At 43.7% G+C, this 26172-nt stretch overlaps 1 protein-coding gene across 1 annotated transcript in view; it reads left to right on the forward strand.

The window, feature by feature from the left end:
• The window catches only part of gpr158a (G protein-coupled receptor 158a), a 454718-nt gene that overhangs the window by 72471 nt on the left and 356075 nt on the right, over positions 1–26172 (forward strand). The window contains exon 2 of the mRNA XM_080211391.1: positions 4723–4828. Within this exon, the coding sequence (XP_080067517.1) occupies positions 4723–4828 (106 nt within the window). The remainder of the gene's footprint in view (positions 1–4722; positions 4829–26172) is intronic.

Here is a 26172-nt window from a genome sequence, read left to right on the forward strand (position 1 = left end):
ATTCTTTTGGCTGTTTTTTTTATCAGTATGGTGCAGTGCTTCCATTTGGACATGCTGTGCAATGCAGGACTGGATGGTTCATCAATTTTATGACACAGGACTTGAAGGTTTATTGGATTTGTGAGTAGAGGATTGGATCACCAAGTTATTTTTCTGGTACATAACTTGAAGTCTTTTTCCATTGACCATTGAAATATCACATGGCAATAATTATCGAGCTTGTGAGGGATGCAAGCAATCGCAATGTATATTAATTTAATATATTATTAATAATAAAGAATTTATTGCTCATATATTGAATATTTTAAAGTTGAACATTATAAGTAGTCATGATTGATTGATTGCTTATATGCGATTAGTTTAAAATTTCCAATTGACACTTCTGTTGATGGTACACAGACTGCTGAGTTTATGTATAAGGCAGCAAGGTATTTGTTACACAATTGACCCATGTGAGAGAGAGGGGGATCTGAAGTCTGCATAACGCTCCATGTACTCCAGTTTCCTCACACAGTCTGAAAGAAGTATTGGTTGGGTGCATTAATCATGCTAAATTTTTCCCTCAGTGTACCCGAGCAGGCGCTGGAGTGTGACGACTAGGGGATTTTCACAGTAACTTCATTGCAGTGTTAATGTAAGCCTACTTGTGACACTAATACATAAACTGTAAACACTCCAAACCTGCAATGGTTTGGAATTATTCAGTGCCTCTTAATCATGATTTTGTATTCACTGGCTTCTTCTTGAGTATTATACGTTTATATCTGAATGGAGCAGGGCAAATAAGTTACATCTGTCTGCGTCCACTTTGAATTGAATTCAAATTGCAGTTTGATTTGATTTGATTTTTATTTGATTTATTATTGTCACATGTATTAGCATAAGTGATAATTATTGTTTCTTGCGTGCTATACAAACAAAGCATACCGTTCATAGGGAAGGAAACAAGAGAGCGCAGAACGTAATGTTACAGTCATAGCTAGGGTGTTGAGGAAGATCAATTTAATGCAAGGTAGGTCCATTCAAACATCTGATGGCAGCAGGGAAGAAGCTGCATTTGAATTGGTTGGTACGTGACCTCAGAATTTTGTGTTTTTTTCCCAATAGAAGAAGGTGAGAGAGAGTATATCCGAGGTGCGTAGGGGTTCTTAATTATGCTGGCTGCTTTGCTGAGGCAGCAGGAAGTGTAGACAGAGTCAATGGATGGGAGGCTGGTTTGTGTGATGGTCTGGGCTACGTACATGACCTTTTGTAGTTCTTTGTAGTCATGGACAGAGCAGTACCATACCAAGCTGTGATACAACCGGAAAGAATGTTTTCTATGGTGCATCTGTAAAAGTTGGTGAGAATTGCAATGAACGACCTACAAGCTGTCTTTGCATAAAATGTAATTGTGGAGGACAAAATGTCCTGATGGAACAAAGGATTTACTTTTGTGAGTGGAGTTTCTGCACTGTGGGGTTCTATGGATTCTATGAACACTTGCATCGTCCATTACTAATAAAAAAATTACAATTTCATAACTGGAATGAGTGTTAGTTTTTTTCCTGTAACTGTTTCCTGCTGTACTCAGAGTGAAAACTTGGCAGAAAAAATAATATTCAGTACCTCACATCACCTACCATTCCTTGGTGGAAAGGGTGAGGAGGCGACTTAGATATGAACTTGAGGTTCCCACAGTTTCTAACCTATTTCTCTACAGATAAGTGGTTGGGTGGTGCTCAGTGGGAGTGAGTTTAGTTCAGGGAGACATGTACAGTAACAGCAGGAAAATACCATCTGGTAACTTATCAGCTCATTAGTACTGGCTGCTGGTGTCTTGCCACAGGCACCTTAGTAAGGGCTTTTAGATGAACAACAAGAGCAAACTTTTCAGACAGATGATGACTTTTAACATGTAAGCTGGGGGTCTACGGTGTACCTAAAACCTCCAAATGTAATTTTGATGTATAAATAATTGGACCATACGCCAAAGCCATTCCTACCACATTTGTCCATGCAGAGCAACCTAAGCAGTGGTTCCTAAAGTAATTTCTGAAACTCACTCAAAAAATGGCCCAGAACCACCTTTGTCTTTTATTTTTGTGGGCTTCATTTGCAATTGTGACCCCATTTCTTACCAGTTCTGCTACATTGCAGCATAGCAGTTACAGGATGGATATTGGGCGGACGTAAGAACATAAGAACATAAGAAATAGGAGCAGGAGTAGGCCATCTAGCCCTTCGAGCCTGCCCCGCCATTCAATAAGATCATGGCTGATCTGTCATGGATGAGTTCCACATTCCCGCCCTCTCCCCATAACCCTTAATCCCCTTGCCTATCAAAAACCTATCTACCCGCGTCTTAAAAATATTTAGCAAGGCAGCCTCCACCACTTCAACAGGCAGAGAATTCCAGAGATTCACCACCCTTTGAGTGAAGAAGTTCCTCCTCAACTCCGTTCTAAACTGCCACCCCCCTTATCTTGAGGCTGTGCCCTCTAGTCCTACTGTCCTTTCTGAGCGGGAAGAGCCTCTCCACCTCTATCCTATCCATCCCATTCATCATCTTATACATCTCAATGAGATCTCCCCTCATTCTTCTAAACTCTAACGAGTACAAGCCCAGTTTATTCAGCCTCTCCTCATAGCTCAACCCCCTCAACTCCGGTATCAGCCTAGTAAACCTCCTCTGCACTCCCTCCAAGGCCAAAATATCCTTGCGTAAGTGCGGCGACCAAAACTGCACACAATACTCCAGCTGCGGTCTCACCAGTGCCCTGTACAGTTGCAGCAAGACCTCCCTACTTTTATATTCAATCCCCCTCGCTATGAAGGCCAGCATCCCATTCGCCTTCCTGACCACCTGTTGCACCTGCAAGCTGGGTTTTTGCGACTCGTGCACAAGGACCCCGAGGTCCCTCTGCACCGTAGCATGCTGCAGTTTTTCGCCATGTAAGTAGAAGTCCTTCCTACCATTATTCCTACCAAAGTGGACAACTTCACACTTGCCAACGTTAAATTCCATTTGCCAGTTCCTGGCCCATTTGCCCAGCCTATCTAGATCCCTCTGCAGACTTCCCACACCCTCCGCACAATTTGCCGTTCCACCAATCTTGGTGTCATCAGCAAATTTCGACACCATACACTCGGTTCCCTCCTCCAGATCATCTATATAAATGGTAAATAGCTGAGGCCCCAGCACCGATCCCTGGGGCACTCCACTAGTCACCAACCGCCAATCCGAATAGCACCCATTGACCCCCACTCTCTGCCTCCTATTTGACAGCCAATCCCCTATCCACACTAACACCCTACCCCCAACTCCATGCCCCCTAACCTTCTGTAACAACCTCTTGTGCGGCACCTTATCAAACGCCTTCTGAAAATCAAGAAACACCACATCCACCGGCTCTCCTCTATCCACCGCACTAGACACATCCTCATAGAATTCCAATAAATTCGTCAGACACGACTTCCCGTTAATGAAACAGTGCTGCGTCTGCTCTATCAAACAATTCTCCTCAAGATGCCTCGCTATTTTCTCCTTGATTATGGATTCAAGCATTTTACCCACAACAGACATTAAACTAACTGGCCTATAATTCCCTGCCTTTTGCCTGCTACCCTTCTTAAACAATGGCGTAACATTAGCCGTTTTCCAATCTTCCGGCACTTCCCCGGAATCCAGCGAGGTTTGGAAAATAATCATCAAGGCATCCACTATCACCTCTGCCATATCTTTCAGAACCCTTGGATGCATTCCATCCGGTCCTGGGGACTTGTCCACAGTCAGTCCCTCCAATCTGTCGAGCACCGCCTCTCTAGTAACAATAATGTCATTCAGGCCCTCCACTCCTACCATCTTTCCATCGCTAACACCCGGCAAACTATTCACGTCCTCCTCCATGAAGACCGAAGCAAAAAAGGTATTCAAGGCCTCAGCCATTTCCTCATCCCCCACCACTAAGTCCCCCCTCTCATCCTTGAAGGGTCCAACGTTCACCCTAGCCAGCCTCTTCCTTTTTATATATTTATAAATATAGAAGAGGACGAATCCTCTTCTGGGCGAGACTAGGATACAGTTTAAAAATAAGAAGGTTCCGTTTTAAGATGGGTTTGAGGAGAAATCTTTTCTCTCAGAGGGTCATTATTCTGTGTGGTTCTCTTCCCCAAAAAGAAGAGGTTGGGTCATTGAATTTATTCAAGGCAGAGTTATACAGAATGTTGTTCAACGAGGGAGGCAGGGGCTATTGGGTCACATGGGAAAGTGGAGCTGAGATGATAATCAGATCAACCATGATCTTATTAAATGGTGTAGCAGGGCCTAAGGGCAAAATGATCTATTCTTGCTCCCAAATCCTCTGAGCATAATTTTATGTCCCCTGTGTGGCGGGGGGGGGGGGGTACTGTGAAATGCAGCAAGCCATTCAAACCTCCATTGACTTTGGTGGATGAATGGGGCTGTAAAATTCTGTCCTAAGATCCTACGTTCTTAAACATGCAAAAAGATGTTGAAGAAATATTGTATTAATTATTTCAGTTACATAGTTCATTGGTTTAAGATACCAAATTAATCTTACAAACCATTTGAAAGTGGCAACATAGTTTAAGTTTATTTGTTTAAGTTTCATACCTTGTACAATTAACTATGTATTCCTGTTCTCTCAGTCAGGTTACTAACTGCATTGGTTAACTCTTCCCATCTATTTGTGGATACTATTAGTTTTATTTTTCTTCCAGGGGAGTTGTTAGAGTTGACATAAATCTACAGAACGTGGACATTGACCAGTGTTCGACTGATGGATGGTTTGGAGGAACACACAAATGCAGACTCAACAGTACTAAGGTAAAGCCAAACTCACAGGTTGAAATGGGCTGGATACAGGAATTATTTACGTCGCTGTGGACTGTTTTAGATGTACAATGATGAGTGAAAACAAAGTCACACAAATCACTTGCTTTATTGGTGCTGTCTTGCTTTTGTATATCAAATGTATGTGTGTTATTATCCTCTATTTCAAGTACTTAAAATGTGCATGAAGATGTTGGCTGGAATTCTCCGGTCTCGCACGCCCTGCTACCGCTCGTCTAGATCTCCATTCGCAGCAGCGGGACTGAAGAATCCCAGCCGCAGGTGAGGTCAGAGAGTTCTGGCCATTGTCTTCCCTTACATGCCATAAATTGTTATGGCTTATAAAGTGCAAGAATTATCACATGGAATACAGTGTCCAGTTGTAGTCATGCTACTTATTAGACCGTAAGACCATAAGACATAGGAGCAGAATTAGGCCACTCTGCCCATCGAGTCTGCTCTGCCATTCAATCATAGCTGATATTTTCCTCATCCCCATTTTCCTGCCTTATTAATCAAGAACCTATCTTATCTCTGTCTTAAAGACATTCAATGACCTGGCCTTCTGCAACAAAAAGTTCCACAGATGCAGCACTCTCTAGCTGGAGAATTTCCTTCTCATCTCTGTTTTAAAGGATTGTTCCTTTAGCCTGAGGTTGTGCCCTCTGGTTCTAATTTTTCCTACGAGTGGAAACATCCTCTCCACGTCCACTCTACCCAGGAGTTGCAGTATCCTGTAAGTTTCAATAAGGTCCCCCCCCTCATCCTTCTAAACTCCAATGAGTACAGGCCCAACCGTTCCTCATACAACTAGCTCTTCATTCCAGGGATCATTCTTGTGAACCTCCTCTGGACCCTTTCCAAGGCCAGCACATCCTTCCTTAAATACGAGGCCCAAAACTGCTCACAATACTCCAAATGGGGTCTGACCAGAGCCTTAATACAGCCTCAGAAGTACATTCCTGTTCTTGTATTCTAGCCCTCGCGACATGAATGCTAACATTGTATTTGCCTTCCTAACTGCTGACTGAACCTGCACATTAACCTTAAGAGAATCTTGACAAGGACTCCCAAGCCCCTTTGTGTTTCTGATTTCCTAAGCATTAGAAAATAGTCTTGCCTCCATTCTTCCTTCCAAGATGCATAGCCTCACAATTTTCCACATTATATTCCATCTGCCACTTCTTTGCCCACTCTCCCAAACTGTCCAGGTCCTTCTGCTTCCTCAATACTACTGTTTCTCTATATGTCTTTGTATTATCTGCAAACTTAGCAACAGTGCCTTCAGTTCCTTCTTCCAAGTCGTTAACGTATATTGTGAAAAGTTATGGTCCCAGCACCGAACCCTGAGGCACACCACTAGTCACCAGCTGCCATCCTGAGAAGGAGCTCTTTATCCCCAGTCTCTGCCTATTGTGAAGGCATGGAAAATATTGATGTCCTTCTTTGCACTCCAACGTTGCCTCAAATGGAGGAAGCACAGTTGGCATCGTCCCTGTATAATAAATGACATAATACTATTGCTGTTGCAAATTTTACTGGGCTTCAGATGGAAAGAATCGGTGATTCTTCTGACAGAACTTAGCATCAAATCTACCATCTTGGGAATCAGAGAGATGACCTGGCCTGTGTTTTCTTTCTCATTACTGTGAAGGAGTCATCACATAGAATCCCTACAAGGCTGAAGGAGGCCATTTGGCCCATCAAGTTGGCACAACTCTTTGGCAGAGCATCTTACCCAGGCCCATCACCTGTAACCCCACGTATTTACCCTGCTAATCCACCTAATCTAAACATCTTGAGATCTAAGAGGCAATTTACCATGGCTAATGCACCTAACCTGCACATCTTAGGAGGAAACTGGATCACCTGGAACAAATCCACAGAGACATGAGGAGAACATGCAAATTCCACACAGTCACCCAAGGCCAGTATTGAACCCAGGTCCCTGGCACTGTGAGGCAGCAGTGCCAATCACTGTGCCACCATGCTGTCAAAGTGAACTGTGGTGGCCATTAACAAAACAAATTCCCACCCCGCTTTTTGTCTGTCTCAAATATTGCCCGAATTAGGACTGACACAGGCAGACATAACTTATCTGGCACAGTAAGAAGTCTCACAATACCAGGTTAAAGTTCAACAGGTTTATTTGGTATCATGAGCTTTTGGAGCACTGCTCCTTCATCAACTCATCACAGAAAACAGTCTCAAAACAGTGAGGGTGAAATGAGGAATGACATAGATTCCCGAAACTCAAAATCATTTTCCTTCTTCAATTCGCAGTTTATATATAGAGAAGAAACGGTGGTAAACCTGCTTTCTAACTTTGGAAAATATAGAGCCTCTTCAGAATCTAAGCCTCTTCAGAATTTAAGATTGATTGGCACTTGTTGATGGTTTTGAAGGATGGAAATCAAAATAGTGACTATGAATTCTTTGTGTTGTGGTATATTTGTGCCTTATAGCCATCAGTTGGCAGGGGGGAAAGAAGCTGACTAATTGTGTTGCAAATCTATTAGTACCCATGCCATGCTTAGCACTGTCATTTAATAAGCATGGATGAGAAATATTTGTTTATTCAGCAACAGAATCTGCAAAGTACCATAATAAAAATTGAGGATATAACATTTTACGGATAAGAAATTTACAAATTGACAATATATTTGAGAACTGTGGTGAAGGAGTGGGTTGGATTGTTATCCTGTCCGTCACAGTGAACACAAGAGCACATCACTGTTCTGGTCAATCATTGTGAAGATCTGGGAGGACATCTGACATCATGAATTTTTAAATCCAGATCCCTTGGTCTTATGCAGAGATGGGGAACGCACATGATAAGATAGATTTAAGTCTGAGTTGTGAAGGAGATATGGGTGGTACAGGCTGAATGCCTCTTTCTCACTTTGGATTTCCTTACATTCTTATCAGTAATGAAAAAGAAACACTCAAAGATAAAACTACATTCTTTCAATATGGAGCTTCTGGATATCTATGGCTCTGCCATTAAAGGTGGAACTGTTTTGGATATGAGAAAAAGCACCTGAGTAATGGTGTAAGTAAAAATGTCCAGGATGGTTTTTGAGTGCTTTTGCCAATGTTTACTCAAATCAATGTCTTCACTGACGAACAATATATAGATGATAAAGTGCCCCATGTTCTTTTTGCCTATTTTGCAACCTAAGCTAGATTGTGTAATTGAAGACAGTTAATGTTGGAATTCCATATTATTTGTCAGATTCTTTTGTTCCATTCCAAGGGGAAGGTGTTGCTTCACTAACCCTCTGTCAATCTTATTCTTGTACAATAAGTGCATTCAAGGAGGAAATTGCGAGGCATCTTGAAGGGAATTGCTTGATAGAGCAGACGCAGCATGGTTTCATTAAAGGGAAGTCGTGTCTGACAAATTTACTGGAGTTCTATGAGGATGTGTCTAGGGCGGTGGATAGAGGAGAGCCGGTGGATGTGGTCTTTCTGGATTTTCAGAAGGCGTTTGACAAAGTACCTCACAAGAGGTTATTGCAGAAGGTCGAGGGACATGGAGTTGGGGGTAGGGTGTTAGCGTGGATAGAGGATTGGTTGTCAAATAGGAGGCAGAGAGTGGGGGTCAACGGGTGCTATTCGGATTGGCGGATGGTGACTAGTGGAGTGCCCCAGGGGTCGGTGTTGGGGCCTCAGCTTTTTACCATTTATATAGATGATCTGGAGGAGGGAACCGAGTGTAGGGTGTCGAAATTTGCTGATGACACCAAGATTGGGGGAACAGCAAATTGTGCGGAGGGTGTGGAGAGTCTGCAGAAGGATCTAGATAGGCTGGGCGAATGGGCCAGGAAATGGCAAATGGAATTTAATGTTGGCAAGTGTGAGGTGGTCCACTTTGGTAGGAAGAATGGTAGGAAGGACTATTACTTACATGGCGAAAAACTGCAGCAGGCGACGGTGCAGAGGGACCTTGGGGTCCTTGTGCATGAGTCGCAAAAACTCAGCTTGCAGGTGCAACAGGTGGTCAGGAAGGCGAATGGGATGCTGGCCTTCATAGCAAGGGGGATTGAATATAAAAGTAGGGAGGTCTTGCTGCAGCTGTATAGGGCATTGGTGAGGCCGCAGCTGGAGTACTGTGTGCAGTTTTGGGCGCCGCACCTGCGCAAAGATATTTTGGCCTTGGAGGGAGTGCAGAGGAGGTTTACTAGGCTGATACCGGAGTTGAGGGGGTTGAGCTATGAGGAGAGGCTGAATAAACTAGGCTTGTACTCGTTAGAGTTTAGAAGAATGAGGGGAGATCTCATTGAGACGTATAAGATGATGAATGGGATGGATAGGATAGAGGTGGAGAGACTCTTCCCGCTCAAAAAAGACAGTAGGACTAGGGGGCACAGCCTCAAGATAAAGGGGGGGCGGTTTAGAACGGAGTTGAGGAGGAACTTCTTCACTCAAAGGGTGGTGAATCTCTGGAATTCTCTGCCCGTTGAAGTGGTGAAGGCTGCCTCGCTAAATATTTTTAAGACGCGGGTTGATGGGTTTTTGATAAGAGAGGGGATTAAGGGTTGTGGGGAGAGGGCGGGAAAGTGGAACTGAGCCACGACAGATCAGCTATGATCTTATTGAATGGCGGGGCAGGCTCGAAGGGCTAGATGGCCTACTCCTGCTCCTATTTCTTATGTTCTTATGTTCAATAGAGAGTGGTGTTGCAGGTTCAGTTATTCATGAGATTCTGTGGCTTCTTGAATAACAAGACACGTGGCCCCCGGAATTTGGACAAAGTGCAAAATTAGTTGCTATCCGAGGAGTTTTCTGTTCATCTCATGAGGCTAACCCTTTCTGTATTTATTGAATAGTTGCTAACAATTGTCTGCCAAAGGAGCAAAATGAAGATTTTTTTTTGGCAAAGGAATAATAAAAAGGCTGCTTCTCTCTTAGGAATTAAATCAGTGTGATTTTCCAATTGATCTTTCAAACCAATGAACGGTGCTTAAGCCAATTGCCACCATGAAGAATAGCAATTTTACATTTATTGTGTATAGTCCTTAAAAGGAATTGGATGTTTATTGCTCTTAATAAGGTTACTTGCGTTTTTGTAAATTGTGGTGGTGTCCTGTTGAAAACGATTGACCTCGAATTAGCACAATAATGTAACAAGATGATGAAATGCAAGTTCAGCCTGTTGAATTCCTAAGTTAAGTTGGACAAAATGTGGAGAGGTTCCAAGCAGATGCAAGACATTTCCCTGAGTATATTGCGAATGGGTAAATTGAGGAATGAGGAGAAAATATCAGAGCAGATTTATTTGTAGGCCACTATAGTATAGTCTCTAGCATTTGGCTAAGAACAGTTCTGTCGGGGAAGAAGGCTTGAATATAGATCATCTATTTACCCTTGGGGCTGCACAATGTGCTGAGCTGGGATGGCTAAAGAGGACAGTGGAAAAATAATAAAACTATAAATTTCCATACTGCTTCAGATTTATGGTTATATTGTAGTTCTGAAGCTATTAAGGCCCAATTTTGCTAAAATTCCAATGCACTGTGTGGGTTATTGACATTTTATAATGCATTTAGGCAGTAAGCCACTCTGCAGTAAAGTTCATTGCCTATGCAAGTCATTACTTGTGGATGATTATGTTTCTTTGAAATGGGGAGAACAGATAGGGTAGATAGAGAGAACTGATTTCTATTCTCCAGGCCTAGTGGCAGAGACCAGGAATGAGAGTCAAACCATTAGGACTGAAATTAGGAAAGATTTCTACACACAAAAGATAACATATGTTTGAAACTGTCTTCTGTAAACTATGATTAATGTAAAATTAATTCCTAATGTTAAAATTGGGCTTGATAGATTTTTGTTAACCAAAGGACTGGACAAGTATGGGATAAAGAACACAAGACCATAAAACTGTAAGGAACAGAAGTCGGCCTTTCAGCCTCTTGAGCATGCTCCACCATTCAATAGGATCATGGCTGATCCAATGTTCTTCACATCCACTTTCTTGTCCTTTGCCCGTAACCCTTGATTCCCTTACTGATCATAAATGTATCTCAACCTTAAATATACACAAGGACTCTGCCCTCACAGTTCTCTGTGGCAAGGAGTTCCAAAGACTCACATTCCTCTGAGAGAAGAAATTCTTCCTCATTTCAATTTTAAATTGGCAGACCTTTATTTTCAGACATAAGAACGTAAGAACACAAGAACTAGGAGCAGGAGTAGGCTACCTGGCCCCTTGAGCTTGCTCTGCCATTCAATAAGATCATGGCTGATCTTTTTGTGGGCTCAGCTCCACTTACCCTCCTGCTCACCATAACCCTTACTTTCGTTACTGTTCAAAAATGTACCTATCTTTGCCTTAAAAACAATCAATGAGGCAGCCTCAACTGCTTCACTGGGCAGGGAATTCCACAGATTCGCAACCCTCAACTCAGTCCTAAATCTGCACCCCCTTATTTTGAGGCCATACCCCTAGTTCTAGTTTTACCGCCAGTGGAAACAACTTCCTTGCTTCTATCTTATCTATTCCCTTCATTATCTTATATGTTTCTATAAGATCTCCCCTCATTCTTCTGAATTCCAATGAGTATAGCCCCAGTCTACTCAGTCTCTCCTCGTAAGCTGCCCTCTCAACTCCAGAATCAACCGAGTGAATCTCCTCTGCATCCCCTCCAGTGCCAGTGTATCCTTTCTCAAGTGAGGAGATTAAAACGATATACAGTACTCCAGGTGTGGCCTCACCAGCACCTTATACAGCTGCAACATAACCCTGCTGTTTTTAAACTCCACCCCTATAGCGATGAGGACAAAATTCCATTCACCTTCTTAATTACCTGCTGCACCTGCAAACCAACTGCTTGAGATTCCTTCACTAGGACACCCAGGTCTCTCTGCACAGCAGCATGCTGCAATTTTTTACCATTTAAGTAATTTTGCTGTTATTCCTACCAAAATGCATGACCTCCATCTGCTAGACCCTCGCCCACTCACTTATCTGTATCCCTTTGAAGACTTCCAGCGTCCTCTGCACACTTTGCTGTTCCACCCATCTTAGTGTCATCTGTGTATTTTGATACCTTACACTTGGTCCCCAACTCCAAATCATCTATGTAAATCATAAACAATTATGATTATGCCCTCAGGCCCTAGGCTATCCCATGAGGGGAACATCCTTTTAGCATTTACCCTGTCAAGCCCTTGAAGAATCCTAGAGATCACCTCTCATTTTTCTAAATTCCAATGAGTAGAGTCCCAACCTGTTTAACCTTTCCTCATTAGACAATCCCTCCACACTGGAGATCAGCCTAGTGAACCTTTACTGAGCTGCCCCCAATGAAATAGTATCTTTCCTTAAATGAGGGGAGCAAAACTACTCAGAATATTCCAGCTGTGGTCTCAGTAGTTGTAGCAAGACGTTACTGCTCTTATAACTCAACGCACTTGAAAAATGGGCCAACATTCCATTGGTCTTCCTGATTACCTGCTGTACCTGTGTGCTAGCTTTCTGTGCACAAATACGCACAAATCCCTTTGAGTTGCAGCTTTCTACCGTTTGCTCTATTTAAATAATACTCTGTTCTTTTGTTCTCCTTTCCAAAATGAACAAATTCACATTTTCCCACATTATATTTCATTTGCCAACTTTTTGTCCACCTCCATAACCTATCAGTATCTGTTAGTAAGTTTGTATCCCTCTTGCAACTTGCCTTTCTGCCAATTTTTGTGTCGTCTGTAAATTTGGCTCTAGTACATTTGCTTCCTTCCTCCAAGTCACTAACATATTCTGTAAACAGTTCCCTGCACTGATTACAGGTCGCCAACCTGAAAAAGAACCACTTATGTACACTCGCTGTGTTTAGACCCATTAGTGAATTCTCTATCTGTGCCAATGTATTACCTCCAACACCAAGAATTTGTATCTCATGACTTAACCTTTAGTGAAGTGCCTTGTTGTTGAATGCCTTCTATAAGTCCCAGTACAACACATCTCCTGGTTCCCCTCTATCCCCTCAGGTTGAGATTTCCTTCAAAAAACGATAATAAATTATTCCGACATGATTTCCCTTTCATGAAGCCATGCTAACTCTGGTTGATTAGATTATGACTTTCTAAATTTGCAGCCATTATTTCTTTAATAATTGATTCTAACATTTTTCCAACAATAGATGTTAGGCTAATTGGTCTATAGTTACTTGCCTTTGTGCCTCTCTCCCTTTTTGAATAGGGGTGTCACATTGATAGTTTTCCAATGCTACAGTACTTCTTCAGAATCCAAGGATCCAAGGATTGTTGGAAAATTACAACCCGTGCATCTACTATCTTTGTAGCTACTTGTTTTAGGATCCTAGGATGCAAGTCATTAGGGCCTGAGGACTTATCTGCCTTTAACTGCATTACTTTGTCTCAAACTATTTATCTTGTGATGGTGATGGTACTTAATTCTTCCCCATATTCTGTAGTATTAATGGGACGTTCAAAGTATCTTGCAAGACTGGTGCAAAATTCCTGTTTAACTATTTTGCCATTTCCTTATTCCCACACAACTATCTTTCCAGTTTCATTTTCCAAGGGGCTGATGTTCACTGTGCAGCAGGAGGTAAGGATCTGGAATATTCAGCTTGAGAGTGTGCTGGAGGCAGAGTCAGTCATGGCTTTTGAAAGGAAATTGCACCATTAATTGCAGATGCCTGGGCGAGGGAGCAGGAAGAGCGGAATTACTCTTGCAGAAAGACACCACAAATATGATGGCAGAGCGTCTTCCTTCTGCAGTTATAGAATCATAGAAAAACTACAGCACAAACAAGCTCTTCAGCCCACAAGTTGCGCCAATCATATCCATACCTACTAGGCTTACCTATAACCCTCAATCCTGTTAAGTCCCATGTACTCATCCAGAAGTCTCTTAAAAGACCCTATCAAATTTGCCTCCACCACCACCGACGGCAGCCGATTCCACTCACCCACCATCCTCTGAGTGAAAAACTTACCCCTGACATCTCCTCTGTACCTACTCCCCAGCACCTTAAACCTGTGTCCTCTTGTGGCAGTCATTTCAGCCCTGGGAAATAGCCTCTGAGAATCAACCCGATCAATACCTCTCAACATCTTATACACTTCTATCAGGTCCCCTCTCATTCTTCATCTCTCCAAGGAGAAAAGATCGAGTTCTCTCAACCTATTCTCATAAGGCATGCCACCCAATCCAGGTAACATCCTTGTAAGTCTCCTCTGCACCCTCTCAATAGCTTCCATATCCTTCCTGTAATGAGGCCACCAGAACTGAGCACAGTACTCCAAGTGGGGTCTGACTAGGGTCTTACATAGCTGCAGCATTATCTCCCAACTCCTAAACTCAATTCCTTTCACTTATGATTCGATGAGTTCCTGCTTAGTGACTCAGGCAAATGGCTGAGCATCAGGAAGGCAGGGCTGGTGACCTGCCTGAACAGAATATCTGAATATTGTTATCTTTCATTCACCTCAGAAAAACTATGCAGTTGAAGCTGAATTCTCAAGTCTGCTACCTGCTAATAGCCAGCCTCCGGTATTATCCAAACACCTGGCTATTTTCTCCTTCCTCTGTGTTCTTCTCAGGACAAACCTCTTGTATTTGCCATTAAATTCTCCAGCCCACCCAAGTACCAAGCACAGACATTGGCACTTCACATTGGTTCGGCAGTGACTTAGGGACATGTGCTTGTGATGAAATACCTGGCATCGGTTAGCAGCAGCAGGGATAGTCCGGAGACAGCCCACTGCTTCTTCTGCTGAGCAAGGCAGGCATGAGGACTTCCAGCCATAAAAAGAAAATTCCTATCCTCTTCCAAACAGGTATTCAAGATGGGCAACAGCACAGTGGCACAGTGGTTAGCATTGCTGTCTCACAGTGCCAGGGACCCAGGTTCAATTCCGGGTTACTATCTGTTTGGAGTTTGCACATTGTCCCTGTGTCTGCATGGATAGTAACATAGAACAATATAGCACAGTACAGGCCTTTTGGCCCTCAATGTTGTGCCGAGCTATGTCCGAACCCAAGATCAAGCTATCCCACTCCCTATAATTCTGGTGTGTTCCAAGTGCCTATCCAATAACCGCTTGAAAGTTCCTAAAGTGTCCAACTCCACAATCACAGCAGGCAGTGTATTCCATACCCCAACCACTCTCTGAGTGAAGAATGTACCTTGGACATCCCTCCTATATTTCCCACCATGAACTTTATAGTTATGCCCCCTAGTAACAGCTACATCCACTCAAGGAAATAGTTTCTGCACATCCACTCTATCAATCCCCCTCATCATCTTATAAACCTCTATTAAGTCGCCTCTCATCCTCCTCTGCTCTAAAGAGAAAAGCCCCAGTTCCCTCACCCTTTCCTCATAAGACCTACCCTCCAAACCAGGCAGCATCCTGGTAAATCTCCTCTGCACTCTCTCCAATGCTTCCACATCCTTCTTGTAGTGGGTTACCAGAACTGAACACAATATTCCAAATGTGGTCTCACCAAGGTCCTGTACAATTGCAGCATAACCCCACGGCTCCTAAACTTAAACCTCCTGTCAATAAACGCTAACACACCATAAGCCGTCTTCACGGCTCTATCCACTTTGCAACCTTTGGAGATCTGTGGATATGAACCCCAAGATCTCTCTGTTCCTGCACATTCCTCAGAACTCTACCGTTGACCCTGTAGTCCGCATTCAAGTTTGTCCTACCAGAATGAACCACCTCGTACTTATCAAGGTTAAACTCCATCTGCCACTTTTCAGCTCAGCTCTGCATCCTATCAGTGTCTCTTTGCAGCCTGCAAGAGCCCTCCACCTCATCCACTAATCCACCAATCTTGGTGTCATCAGCAAATTTACTAACCAACCCTTCAGCCCCCTCTTCCAAGTCATTGATAAAAATCACAAATAGCAAAGGATCCAGCATTGATCCCTGTGGTACACTGCTGGTAACTGTCCTCCAGTCTGAAAATTTTCCCTCTACTACCACCCTCTGTCTTCTATGAGACAGCCAGTTACTTATCCAATCGGCCAAATTTCTTTCTATCCCACACCCCCTTATCTTCTTCATGAGCCTACCATGGGGAACCTTATCAAATGCCTTACTAAAATCCATGTATACGACATCAACTGCTCTACCTCCGTCTATACACTTAATTACCTTCTCAAAGAATTCAATCAAATTTGTGAGGCAGGACTTACTCTTCACGAAACCATGCTGACTATCCCAGATTAAATTGCATCTTTCCAAATGGTCATAAATCCTATCCCTCAGGACCCTTTCCACTCACCGACAATCAAAGTAAGACTAACTGGCCTATAATTACCAGGGTCATTCTTATTTCCTTTCTTGAAGAGAGGAACAACATTTGCCACTCTCCAGTCCTCTGGCACTATCCCCGTGGATAGTGAGGACCCAAAGATCAAAGCTAAAGGCTCCACAATCTCATCCCTTGCCTCCCAAAGTATCCTGGGATATATCCCATCTGGCCCCGGGGGACTTACTGACCCTCAGGTTTTTTCAAAATTACTAATACATCTTCCCTCAGAACATCTACCTCCTCCATCTTATCAGCCTGTATCACACACTCATCCTCAAAAACATGTCCTCTCTCCTTAGTGAATGCTGAAGAAAAGTATTCATTTAACACCTCATCTATTTCTTCTGACTCGATGCACAAGTTCCCACTACTATCCTTAACTGGCCCTAACCTCACCCTGGTCATTCTTTTATTTCTCACATAAGAGTAAAAAGCCTTGGGGTTTTCTTTTATCATGCCCCCTCCTAGCTCTCCTAAGCCCTTTCTTTAACTCATTCCTTGCTACCTTGTAGCCGTCAAGTGACCCAACTGTACCTTGTTTTTTTTCATCCTTACATACATTTCCTTTTTCCTCTTAACAAGACATTCAACCTCCTTTGTGAACCATGATTCCCTCACTCAGCCATTTCCTCCCTGCCTGCCAGGGACATACCTATCAAGGACACGCAGTATTTGTTCCTTGAACAAGCTCCACTTTTCATTTGTGCCTATACCTGACAGTTTCTGTTCTCATCTTATGCTCCCTAATTCTTGCCTAATCACATCATAATTACCCCAGCCCCAATTATAAACCTTGCCCTGTCGTGTGACTCTATCCCTTTCCACTGCAATAATGAAGGACACCGAATTGTGGTCACTATTTCCAAAATTCTCTCCCACAAACAAATCTAACACTTGGCCCGATCCATTACCCAGTACCAAGTCCAATGTGGCCCCTTCTCTTGTCGGCTTATCCACATATTGTGTCAGGAAACTCTCCTGCATACACTGTACAAAAAGTGTCCCATCTGAACTATTCGACCTATAAAGTTTTCAATCAATATTTGGAAAGTTAAAGTCACCCATGATAACTACCCTGTGACCTCCACACCTATCTATAATCTGCTTTGCCATTTCCTCCTTCACATCTCTATTACTATTTGGGGGCCTATAGAAAACTCCTAACAACGTGACGATACTTTCCTATTTCTAACTTCAGCCCATATTACCTCAGTAAGCAGATTGCCCTCAAAATGCAATTCAGCAGCCGTTAAACTATTCTTAATTAACAATGCTACTCCTCCACCTCTTTTACTGCCTTCCCTACTCTTACTGAAACATCTATACCCCGGAACTGCCAACAACCAAACAACTTCCGGGTGCTCCGGATTCCTTTCACACTCCAAAGATGTGTGGTTTAGGTGGATTGGCCATGTTAAATTGACCTTAGTGTCAGTGGACCACAAAGGTAAATATGAGGGATTAAAGGGATAGTGCCGAGTGAGATTGTTGTCTGTGCCAGCTCAATGGGCCAAATGGCCTTCTCTGCACTATAGGGCTTCTATGATTCTATGATATTGGAAGGGCTGTGAAGCAGTTTCAGGACTAGAGCTGAAAGTACGAATGAGTTGTTTTCACTCAGTGAAGTGTTATCCCATATTCTATAGCCTATCCAGGTGAGTGTGGTCATCTCCATGGATGCTGCAGTTGGGCTCACTCTCACAATCACCAACCTGCAAGATTCACTGGCAACACAAACTTCTGCCATGCAGGCTCTGAGTTTCACCTTCAAGAGATAATGACACTTGAATAAGTTGGTGTTCAGTGGATGGGATTTTTGCATTCTGTCCCCTACATGTCGACGCCTTGATTTCAAACACGCTGGATATTAGTCGAATTGTAGTCACCATGATGAATGCTGGTACCCAGAGGGCATGGCATCAAGATTGTTCTGGATACGAGGGAAGACAAACACTGCTGTGAATCTCCAAGCTCTCTGGTGTCAACTGTTTAGGTTAATTAGCAATATGATGTGTTGGCAAACAGGATATCAGTGAACTGCTTAATAAGTGTTTGCGTTGCAGATTGGAAGAAGTGGCTGATGTTGCTTTTAGCAGACTGGAGTGAGCCTGATGGAAAAGATGATGCAGTGGCATAGCCGTTAGCACTGCTGCCTCACAGCACCAGGCACCCGGGTTTGATTCTCGGCTTGGGTCACTGTCTGTGTGGAGTCTGCACGGGTTTACATCAGATGCTCTGTCTTCCTCCCACAGTCTGAAAGACGTGCTGGTTAGGTGTACTGGCCATGCTAAATTCTCCCTCAATGTACCCAATCAGGCGTCAGGGTGTGGTGACGGGGGGATTTTCAGAGTAACTTAATTGCAGTGTCAGTGTAAGCCCACTTGTGACAGATACATAAATTTTAAGTTTGGCTCTTTGATATCAATAGCCAAGACATGGCCCCCTTGGGTAGCAAGGCAGCAGGATCTGGAGGCTGCACAGGTTTCAGAACTCTGCAATAGGCTGCTGGGGGAAACTCCTCTTCCTTTTTTCTTTGCCCAAGAGTCCCAAGGTTTTGGATATTTTAGGATAGGAAAAGTAAACGCTGGATTCCCTGCCTGCCATGGAATTGGAGTGGGTGAGGAGTGGACAGTGGAAATATCCGTTGACCTCGGGTGGAAATTTCTGGTCTCGCTCGAGCATAAACTCCCATCCAAAATGTTTCATAAAAACAATCGGGAAAATGATAACTCTCTTTGCAATTCATAGGCCACAGATCCTGTTATCCATTTAGCTGCAGGCAAGAGACCCATGAAATTGTGCCCCAATGTCTCTGAATATCTTATTAGGAGGTTGCTATTGGGCAGTGTTTCTGTAACTTTGTATTAAAATGACATGTCATAGAGTCATAAAGTCATAGAGGTTTACCGCATGGAAAAAGGCCCTTTGGCCCAACCTGTCCATGCTGCCCCTTTTTTAACGACGAAGCTAGACTCAACTGCCTGTGTTTGGCCCATATCACTTGACAGCCATCTTACCCATGGAACTGTCTAAACGCTTTTAAAAGACAAAATTGTACCCACCTCTACTACTACCTCTGGCAGCTTGTTCCAGATATTCACCACCTTCTGTGTAAAAACAATTTGCCCCTCTGGACCATTTTGTATATCTCCCCTCTTACCTTAAACTTGTGCTGCCTACTTTTAGACTCCCCTACCTTTGGGAAAACATATTGACTATCTAGCTGATCCATGACCCTCATTATTTTATAGACCTCTATAGGATCACCCCCAAACCTCCAAACACTACAGAGAAAAAAATCCCAGTCTGTCCAACCTCTCCTTATAATGCAAACCATCAAGTCCCAGTAGCATCCTAGTAAATCTTTACTGTACTCTTTCTAGTTTAATAATATCCTTTCTATAATAGGGTGACCAGAACAGTATACAGTATTCCAAGTGTGGCAGTACCAATGTCTTGTACAGCTTCAACAAGACGTTCCAACTCCCGTATTCAGTGTTCTAACCAATGAAACCAAGCATGCCGAATGCCTCCTTCACCACTCTGTCCATCTGTGTTTCCACTTTCAAGGAGCTATAAACCTGTACCCCTAGGTCTCTTGTTCTGTAACTCTCCCCAGTGCCCTACCATTAACTGAGTAAGCCCTGCCCTGGTTCAGTCTACCAAAATGCATCACCTCGCATTTATCTAAATTTGCAATTCGTCAGCCCACTGGCCCAATTGATCAAGATCCCGCTGCAATCCTCAATAACCTTCTTCACTGTCCACTGTGCCACCATAGTATCTTACGACTAACATGTAAGAGATCTAGGGTGTGACTCTCTGGCTGCACGCACCCCAAGACCCAAAATTCATGCTCGAGCTCAATGGACCTTTAACAGTTCACCAAATTTCCTACCTTGCCTGCTATAATTCCCACGGCGGACGAAATGGGAGAATTTCAGCTCTGAGTTCTATCTGTTTGTATCCCTGCTGGGTGCTTATGGTAAGTACTGTGCCGCATTTTGTTGCCATCTCTGCAGGGACCATTAATGATTAAAAAGAAATACGAGTGCCCAATGATTAACTGAAAGAGCCATGCTACAAACTTTTGTATTTTTAAACATAACAACCTTTACTGCATATAAAAAATAAACAAAAAAAAACTACCAGCTTAACCAAACCATAGTTTGTCAAAACTAGGTTGGCATCACTTTGTTGTTAAAACTTGGGTTTTAAATGTCTTGTGCAGTTGTAACCTGTCTAAGTCCAACATAGTGGAAGCAGTTGACAATTATTGGCATCTTTTACACCTATTTTATCACGAACATGACCCCTAGAATAGGTGTATTGCACTTACATAGGAACATAGGACATTACAGCACAGTACATACCCTTCAGCCCTCAACGTTGTGCCGAGCTATGTCCAAACCCAAGATCAAGCTATCCCACTCCCGGTCGTTCATTATGAATATTCTTGTCACCTGAGAGATCCCTTGTTGTTGGTAGTGTGTATTCAGGGTTTCACTCAAGGGATGTGGGTTTCACTGACAACACTGGGGCAACACTTATTGCCCATTGCTAATTGTCTTCACCACTCTATCCACTGCGACTCCACCTTCAATGAACTATGAACATGTACCCCTAGATCTCTTTGTTCTATAACTCTCCCCAACGCCCTGCCATTAACTGAGTAAGTTAGAATAATGAGTGAGTTAGAACAATGATCGGGATATGCAAGAATTCCACACTGGAAAGACGTGTTTGTGCTTGGTCTTGTGACTGCACCAACCCATGAGAGTGGAATTAGACCCACACAGGAATGCAAGATCATGGAGTACTGGACAAGCCATCCATGAATATCAGGATCTCCTTGTGAAAGGACATGCAAAGCCTGCAAGTATGGCAAAACCTGTGAGAAAGATAAAATGTTCTTGTAATAACTTCGGAAGCCAACTGGAAATAAACAAAGTTTTATTCTGAAAGCCAAAGTTAGACCACAATCCTGTGGTGCACGTATATGAGTGCCGATAGAATGCAGGGCCCACTCAGGGGTCCAGCTTATCAAGGGCTAGGATAACCTGTGTAGGCAGTCGCCTCTCGGCACAGGAACTTTATTTGATTTATTATTGTCACATACTTTAGCAGACAGTGAAAAGTATTGTTTCTTGCATGCTGTACAGACAAAGCATACCGTACATGGATTCAGGTGGGAGCTATAAAATAAATGGCAGAATCATCAGGAGCGTAGAAACACAGAGCAATCTGGGAGTACAGGTCCACAGATCCTTCAAAATGGCAGCACAGGTGGAAAAGGTGGTGAAGAAAGCACATAGCATGTTTGCCTCCATTGAACGGAGCATTGAGTATAAAAGTTGGCAATTTATGTTAAAGTTGTATAAAACGTTGGTTCAGCCACATTTGGAATACTATGTCCAATTCTGGTCACCACACTACCAGAAGGACGTGGAGGCGTTGGCAAGAGTGCAGAAAAAGTTTACCAGGATGTTGCCTGGTATGGAGGGTATTAACTATGAGGAGAGATTGAATAAACTGGGATTGTTCTCCCTGGAAAGATGGAGCCTGAGAGTTGACCTGATAGAAGTTTATAAAATTATGAGAGGTATAGATAGGGTGAACAGTGGGAAGCTTTTTCCCAGGGCAGAAATGACAATTACAAGTAGGCACAAGTTCAAGATAAGGGGGGAAAAGTTCAGTGGAAATGTGCGGGGGAATTCTTTACACAAAGGGTGGTGGGGGCCTGGAATGCACTGCCAAGTGAGGTGATTGAGGCTGTTACATTGGCCACATTTAAGACTTATTTTGATAGGCGTATGATCAAACGGGGAATAGAAGGATATAAGAGGCTGGTTAGATAGGTAAAAGTGATTGGTGCAGTCTTGAAGGGCTGAAGGGCTTGTTCCTGTGCTGTACTGTTTTTTGTTCTTTGAAAGGACAGAGTGCAGAATGTAGTGTTACAGTCATAGCTGGGGTGTAGAGAAAGATCAACTTAATGTGAGGTAGATCCATTCAAAAGTCTGATGGCAACAGCAAAGAAGCTGTACTTGATTATGCTGGCTGGATAGGTGGCTGGTTTTGTGATTGAGTGAGCTATGTTCATGACCCTTTGCAGTTTCTTGCGGTCTTGGGTAGAGCAGGAGCCATATCAAGCTGTGTTACAACCAGAAAGAATGCTTTTTATGGTTCATCTGTAAAAGTTGGTGAGAGTGGTAGCTGACATTAAAGTTCACCCACCAGCTCAGCTGTGGATGGTTTATTGTTGGGAAGACTAAAGGTGTTTGGGTTGAAAGCAGGCAAATTGGATACCATTCTAGCCCATTCATAGTCACTTGGTGGATTTGCTCAATGAAGGTTGCTCAGTTTAAATGCTGGCTCTCTTGTTGATCCCGACAAATAACGTCAGTCAAAACAAGATAAAATTAATGCTGTCTCTCTTGGCTGTTTGGTCCGGCGTATTGCAGACATTTGTGTGACACTTTAACAGAGGAAAAAGACGTTGTTATCAATCAGCCCCAGTTTACGTGAGACATTTTCCCAGGAATTTCTTACAGAACTCGCTGACTCTGCCATCAGTGTTTTGGCAGAAACCCCTTGTTTATTCATGGAAATGTACGCTTGCCAAAGTTATCCCAGCAGAATAGTAGAAGCGCTGAGGAAAATTGCAGGCCTCTATTCCCGATCTTTTCACCGTGTGATGAGAGGTTGGCTTTGAGTAGTCTTCCGGGAAATTAAAAATCAAGATCTTAAAAATACATCAGACTATATAAATATTCCTTCAGCGGGTCAGTTGTTAAAGAGAATCTGGGTCGGAAACATTGTTTTTTTTCTTTCAGTGTGCAGGGTAAAGAGATTCTGGCATAGGGGATATGAATTTGGGGTAGAGGTCAGCTCCACCATCGTTACATCTGTTTTAAATGCACAAACTTCAGGTATAATACCATGCTGGCAGCAGATAGGCCTCTTATCAAACGATTCGATGTTACAAGTGCCTGGATAATGAGGGTTAAAAGCTATAAATTCATCATCAAGCAGGATTGGACCTGACCTAGCCTACAGAAATGTTAGCTGCATGAACTGCTGAAACAGAGTGTGCACAGGCTCTGAATATTCAGATATTGCCTGCAATCAGCAGGAGATTCTGCAATCTACCCCTCAGCAGTTCAGCGCTGCTCTGGTGAGGTCAGTCTTCCTGCACTGTGACCATGTTCTGGAGTTCAAGGAGGTGACACTCATTGCCATTGACATCTCCCCCCATGTTGAGCATGTCAAATTCTTTGGGGGTGATCTTACCAGAGCGCCCCATCGGCCGATGTGCGGGGCAAGCCAGTAAGATCGCAAGAGAGCCAAGAAATCAGGCTTGTGGCATCAGACATCCGATCAAACATACTTAAATGCTTATTTAAATAGAATTAGTGAGCCTGGGATGGAATTGCCTGGGCTCACTTGCCTCTGAGGCCTCATCAGGGAAGATTCTACGCGGCGAGAATAACGTATGGTTCCCCATCAATAGGACCAGATGTGATGTCCTCGCCGGTAGAACAGGAGGCCATTGAAGCCCCCCCGGGAGGTCGAGGTAGGGGGCTGCCCCTTGGGCAGTGCCAGCTGCCACTGTGGCAGTGCCTACTGGGCACCCTGGCATTGCCAGCCTGGCACACTGGCAGTGCCCACCAGGTACCAGCAATGCCAAGGGGACATGATCTGAGAGGATGGTACCTGAGGGGGAGGAGCAGGGGTGGGCCACTCAGTGGGAGGGAGAAAAATCGTTGCATACGATGCAACAGTGATCTATGTGGGGTGGGGCAGATCCACTGTCACTTTGCAATGGTGATTGGCGGGAGGGGAAGAGGCTCGTAATTATTTTGGGCAGGGGGTTTGTGATTGTTCCAGGTGGGGTGGGGGTCATGATCACCCATGAAGCCCCATGGTAGAGGAGGATTGGGGATGCCAGGCCATGGAGGCTGCCTAATAGCAGCAGGCGAAATGACAGGTCTCAGTGCTCTCAGAGCACAGAAACATGCACATGCACAATAGAACATAGAACATTACAGTGCAGAACAGGCCCTTCGGCCCACGATGTTGCACCGACCAATTAAAAAAGCAATAACCCTCTAACCTAAACCAATCCCTTTCCATCCATAAACCTATCCACGGATCTCTTAAACGCCCCCAAACTAGGCGCATCTACAACTGCAGGAGGCAGGGCATTCCAATCCCTCACCACCCTCTGGGTAAAGAACCTACCTCTGACATCCGTCCTATAACTACCACCCCTTAATTTAAAGCTATGCCCCCTCGTGCTAGCTTTCTCCATCCGAGAAAAAAGGGTATCACTGTCCACCCTATCTAAACCTCTAATCATCTTGTATGTTTCAATAAGGTCCCCTCTTAGCCGCCTTCTTTCTAACGAAAACAACCTCAAATCCCTCAGTCTCTCCTCATAGGACCTTCCCTCCATACCAGGCAACATCCTGGTAAACCTCCTCTGCACCCTCTCCAATGCTTCCGCATCCTTCCTATAATGTGGGGACCAGAACTGCACACAATACTCCAAGTGCGGATGCACCAGAGTTTTGTACAGTTGCAACATGACGTTGCGGCTCCTAAATTCAATCCCCCTACCAATAAACGCCAAGACACCGTATGCCTTCTTAACAACCTTATCTACTTGATTCCCAACTTTCAGAGATCTATGTACACATACACCTGGATCCCTCTGTTCATCAACACTATTCAGAGTCCTACCGTTAGCCCTATACTCTACACATCTGTTATTCCTGCCAAAGTGAATTACCTCACACTTTTCCACATTAAACTCCATCTGCCACCTCTCGGCCCAGCTCTGCAACTTGTCCAAGTCTCTCTGTAAACTATGACACCCCTCTTCACTATCTACCACTCCTCAGACTTTGGTGTCATCAGCAAATTTACTGATCTATACCCAACTATACCCTCATCTAGATCATTTATAAAAATTACAAACAGCAGTGGCCCCAAAACAGATCCCTGAGGCACACCCTGGTGCCCTCTGTAGCTATCAGCCAGCTTTCGGGCAACTTTGGCCCAGTCACTCCCCTTGCTGGGGGATTTCAAGTTTGCCAAGGGTGTTTTTTGCCAGAGTATGTTAAGATTCCATTTTTAAGTCACCCAAAAATGGCAAAAAATTCTTTCATTTACATGCTGTTTTGGCACTTAGAATTGTTTTGGTAAGATCATCCCATTTGTCTTCAATCTCCTGACAACAAAGAGACTATTCCATCTGTCCATTACAAGGACATTTGGCCAAGTTGCCTGTTTCCTCCATTACCCATTTGAACAGCAGAAGGAATATTTGTAACCATCTGCTACACCATATTACAGCCTCACTCCCAAGTTTTTTTTTAACAGCATCCTTTCCCAAACTCTCTTCACCACCTCCCCATGCCTCAGGCTCTCTTTCCCCACTAGGAATTGTCTGCCCCTTCCTTCTATCTACTTCTTGCTGATTTGGGCCTCTCCATCATTTTCTCCACTGTCTCTTAGATATTTTTGGTGTTGCTTCCAAATGGTTTCCCGACCTCAACCTATTTGTATTGGTTGTGCCCACCACAGTCTTTGCAATGGGATTAACTAGCCTAAAAAGCTTAGTATTACACCAGGCAATCCTTGCACCCACAAAACTGACACAGGCCAGTAGAGCCAGAATTTCAGACCTTACTGCTTTCTGGGAGCACTGTCTTTGTATTCATTTCCTTTATTTTCAAGTTTCCGGCCTTCACGCTTGTTGGTGCTCAGTACTTACTGAATTATAGCACTCTGATATCCTGCCCAAACAGTTCTTCTGCATGCAGGTGGCATGGTGGCACGGTGGTTAGCACTGCTGACTCACAGCGCCAGAGACCCATGTCAGTTCTGGCCTTGGGTCACTGTCTGTGTAGAGTTTGCATGTTCTCCCCGTGTCTCTATGGGTTTTATCCCCTCCCAAACCCAGAGATGTTGGAGCAATTTGTCACACCCTAATGTTTGACTAGGCTATTAGCTAATCCAAAACAACTCCAGA

This window comes from Carcharhinus amblyrhynchos, chromosome 2 (assembly GCF_965287045.1).
Source record: "Carcharhinus amblyrhynchos chromosome 2, sCarAmb.v2.hapA, whole genome shotgun sequence".
NCBI classification, from domain to species: Eukaryota; Metazoa; Chordata; class Chondrichthyes; order Carcharhiniformes; family Carcharhinidae; genus Carcharhinus; species Carcharhinus amblyrhynchos.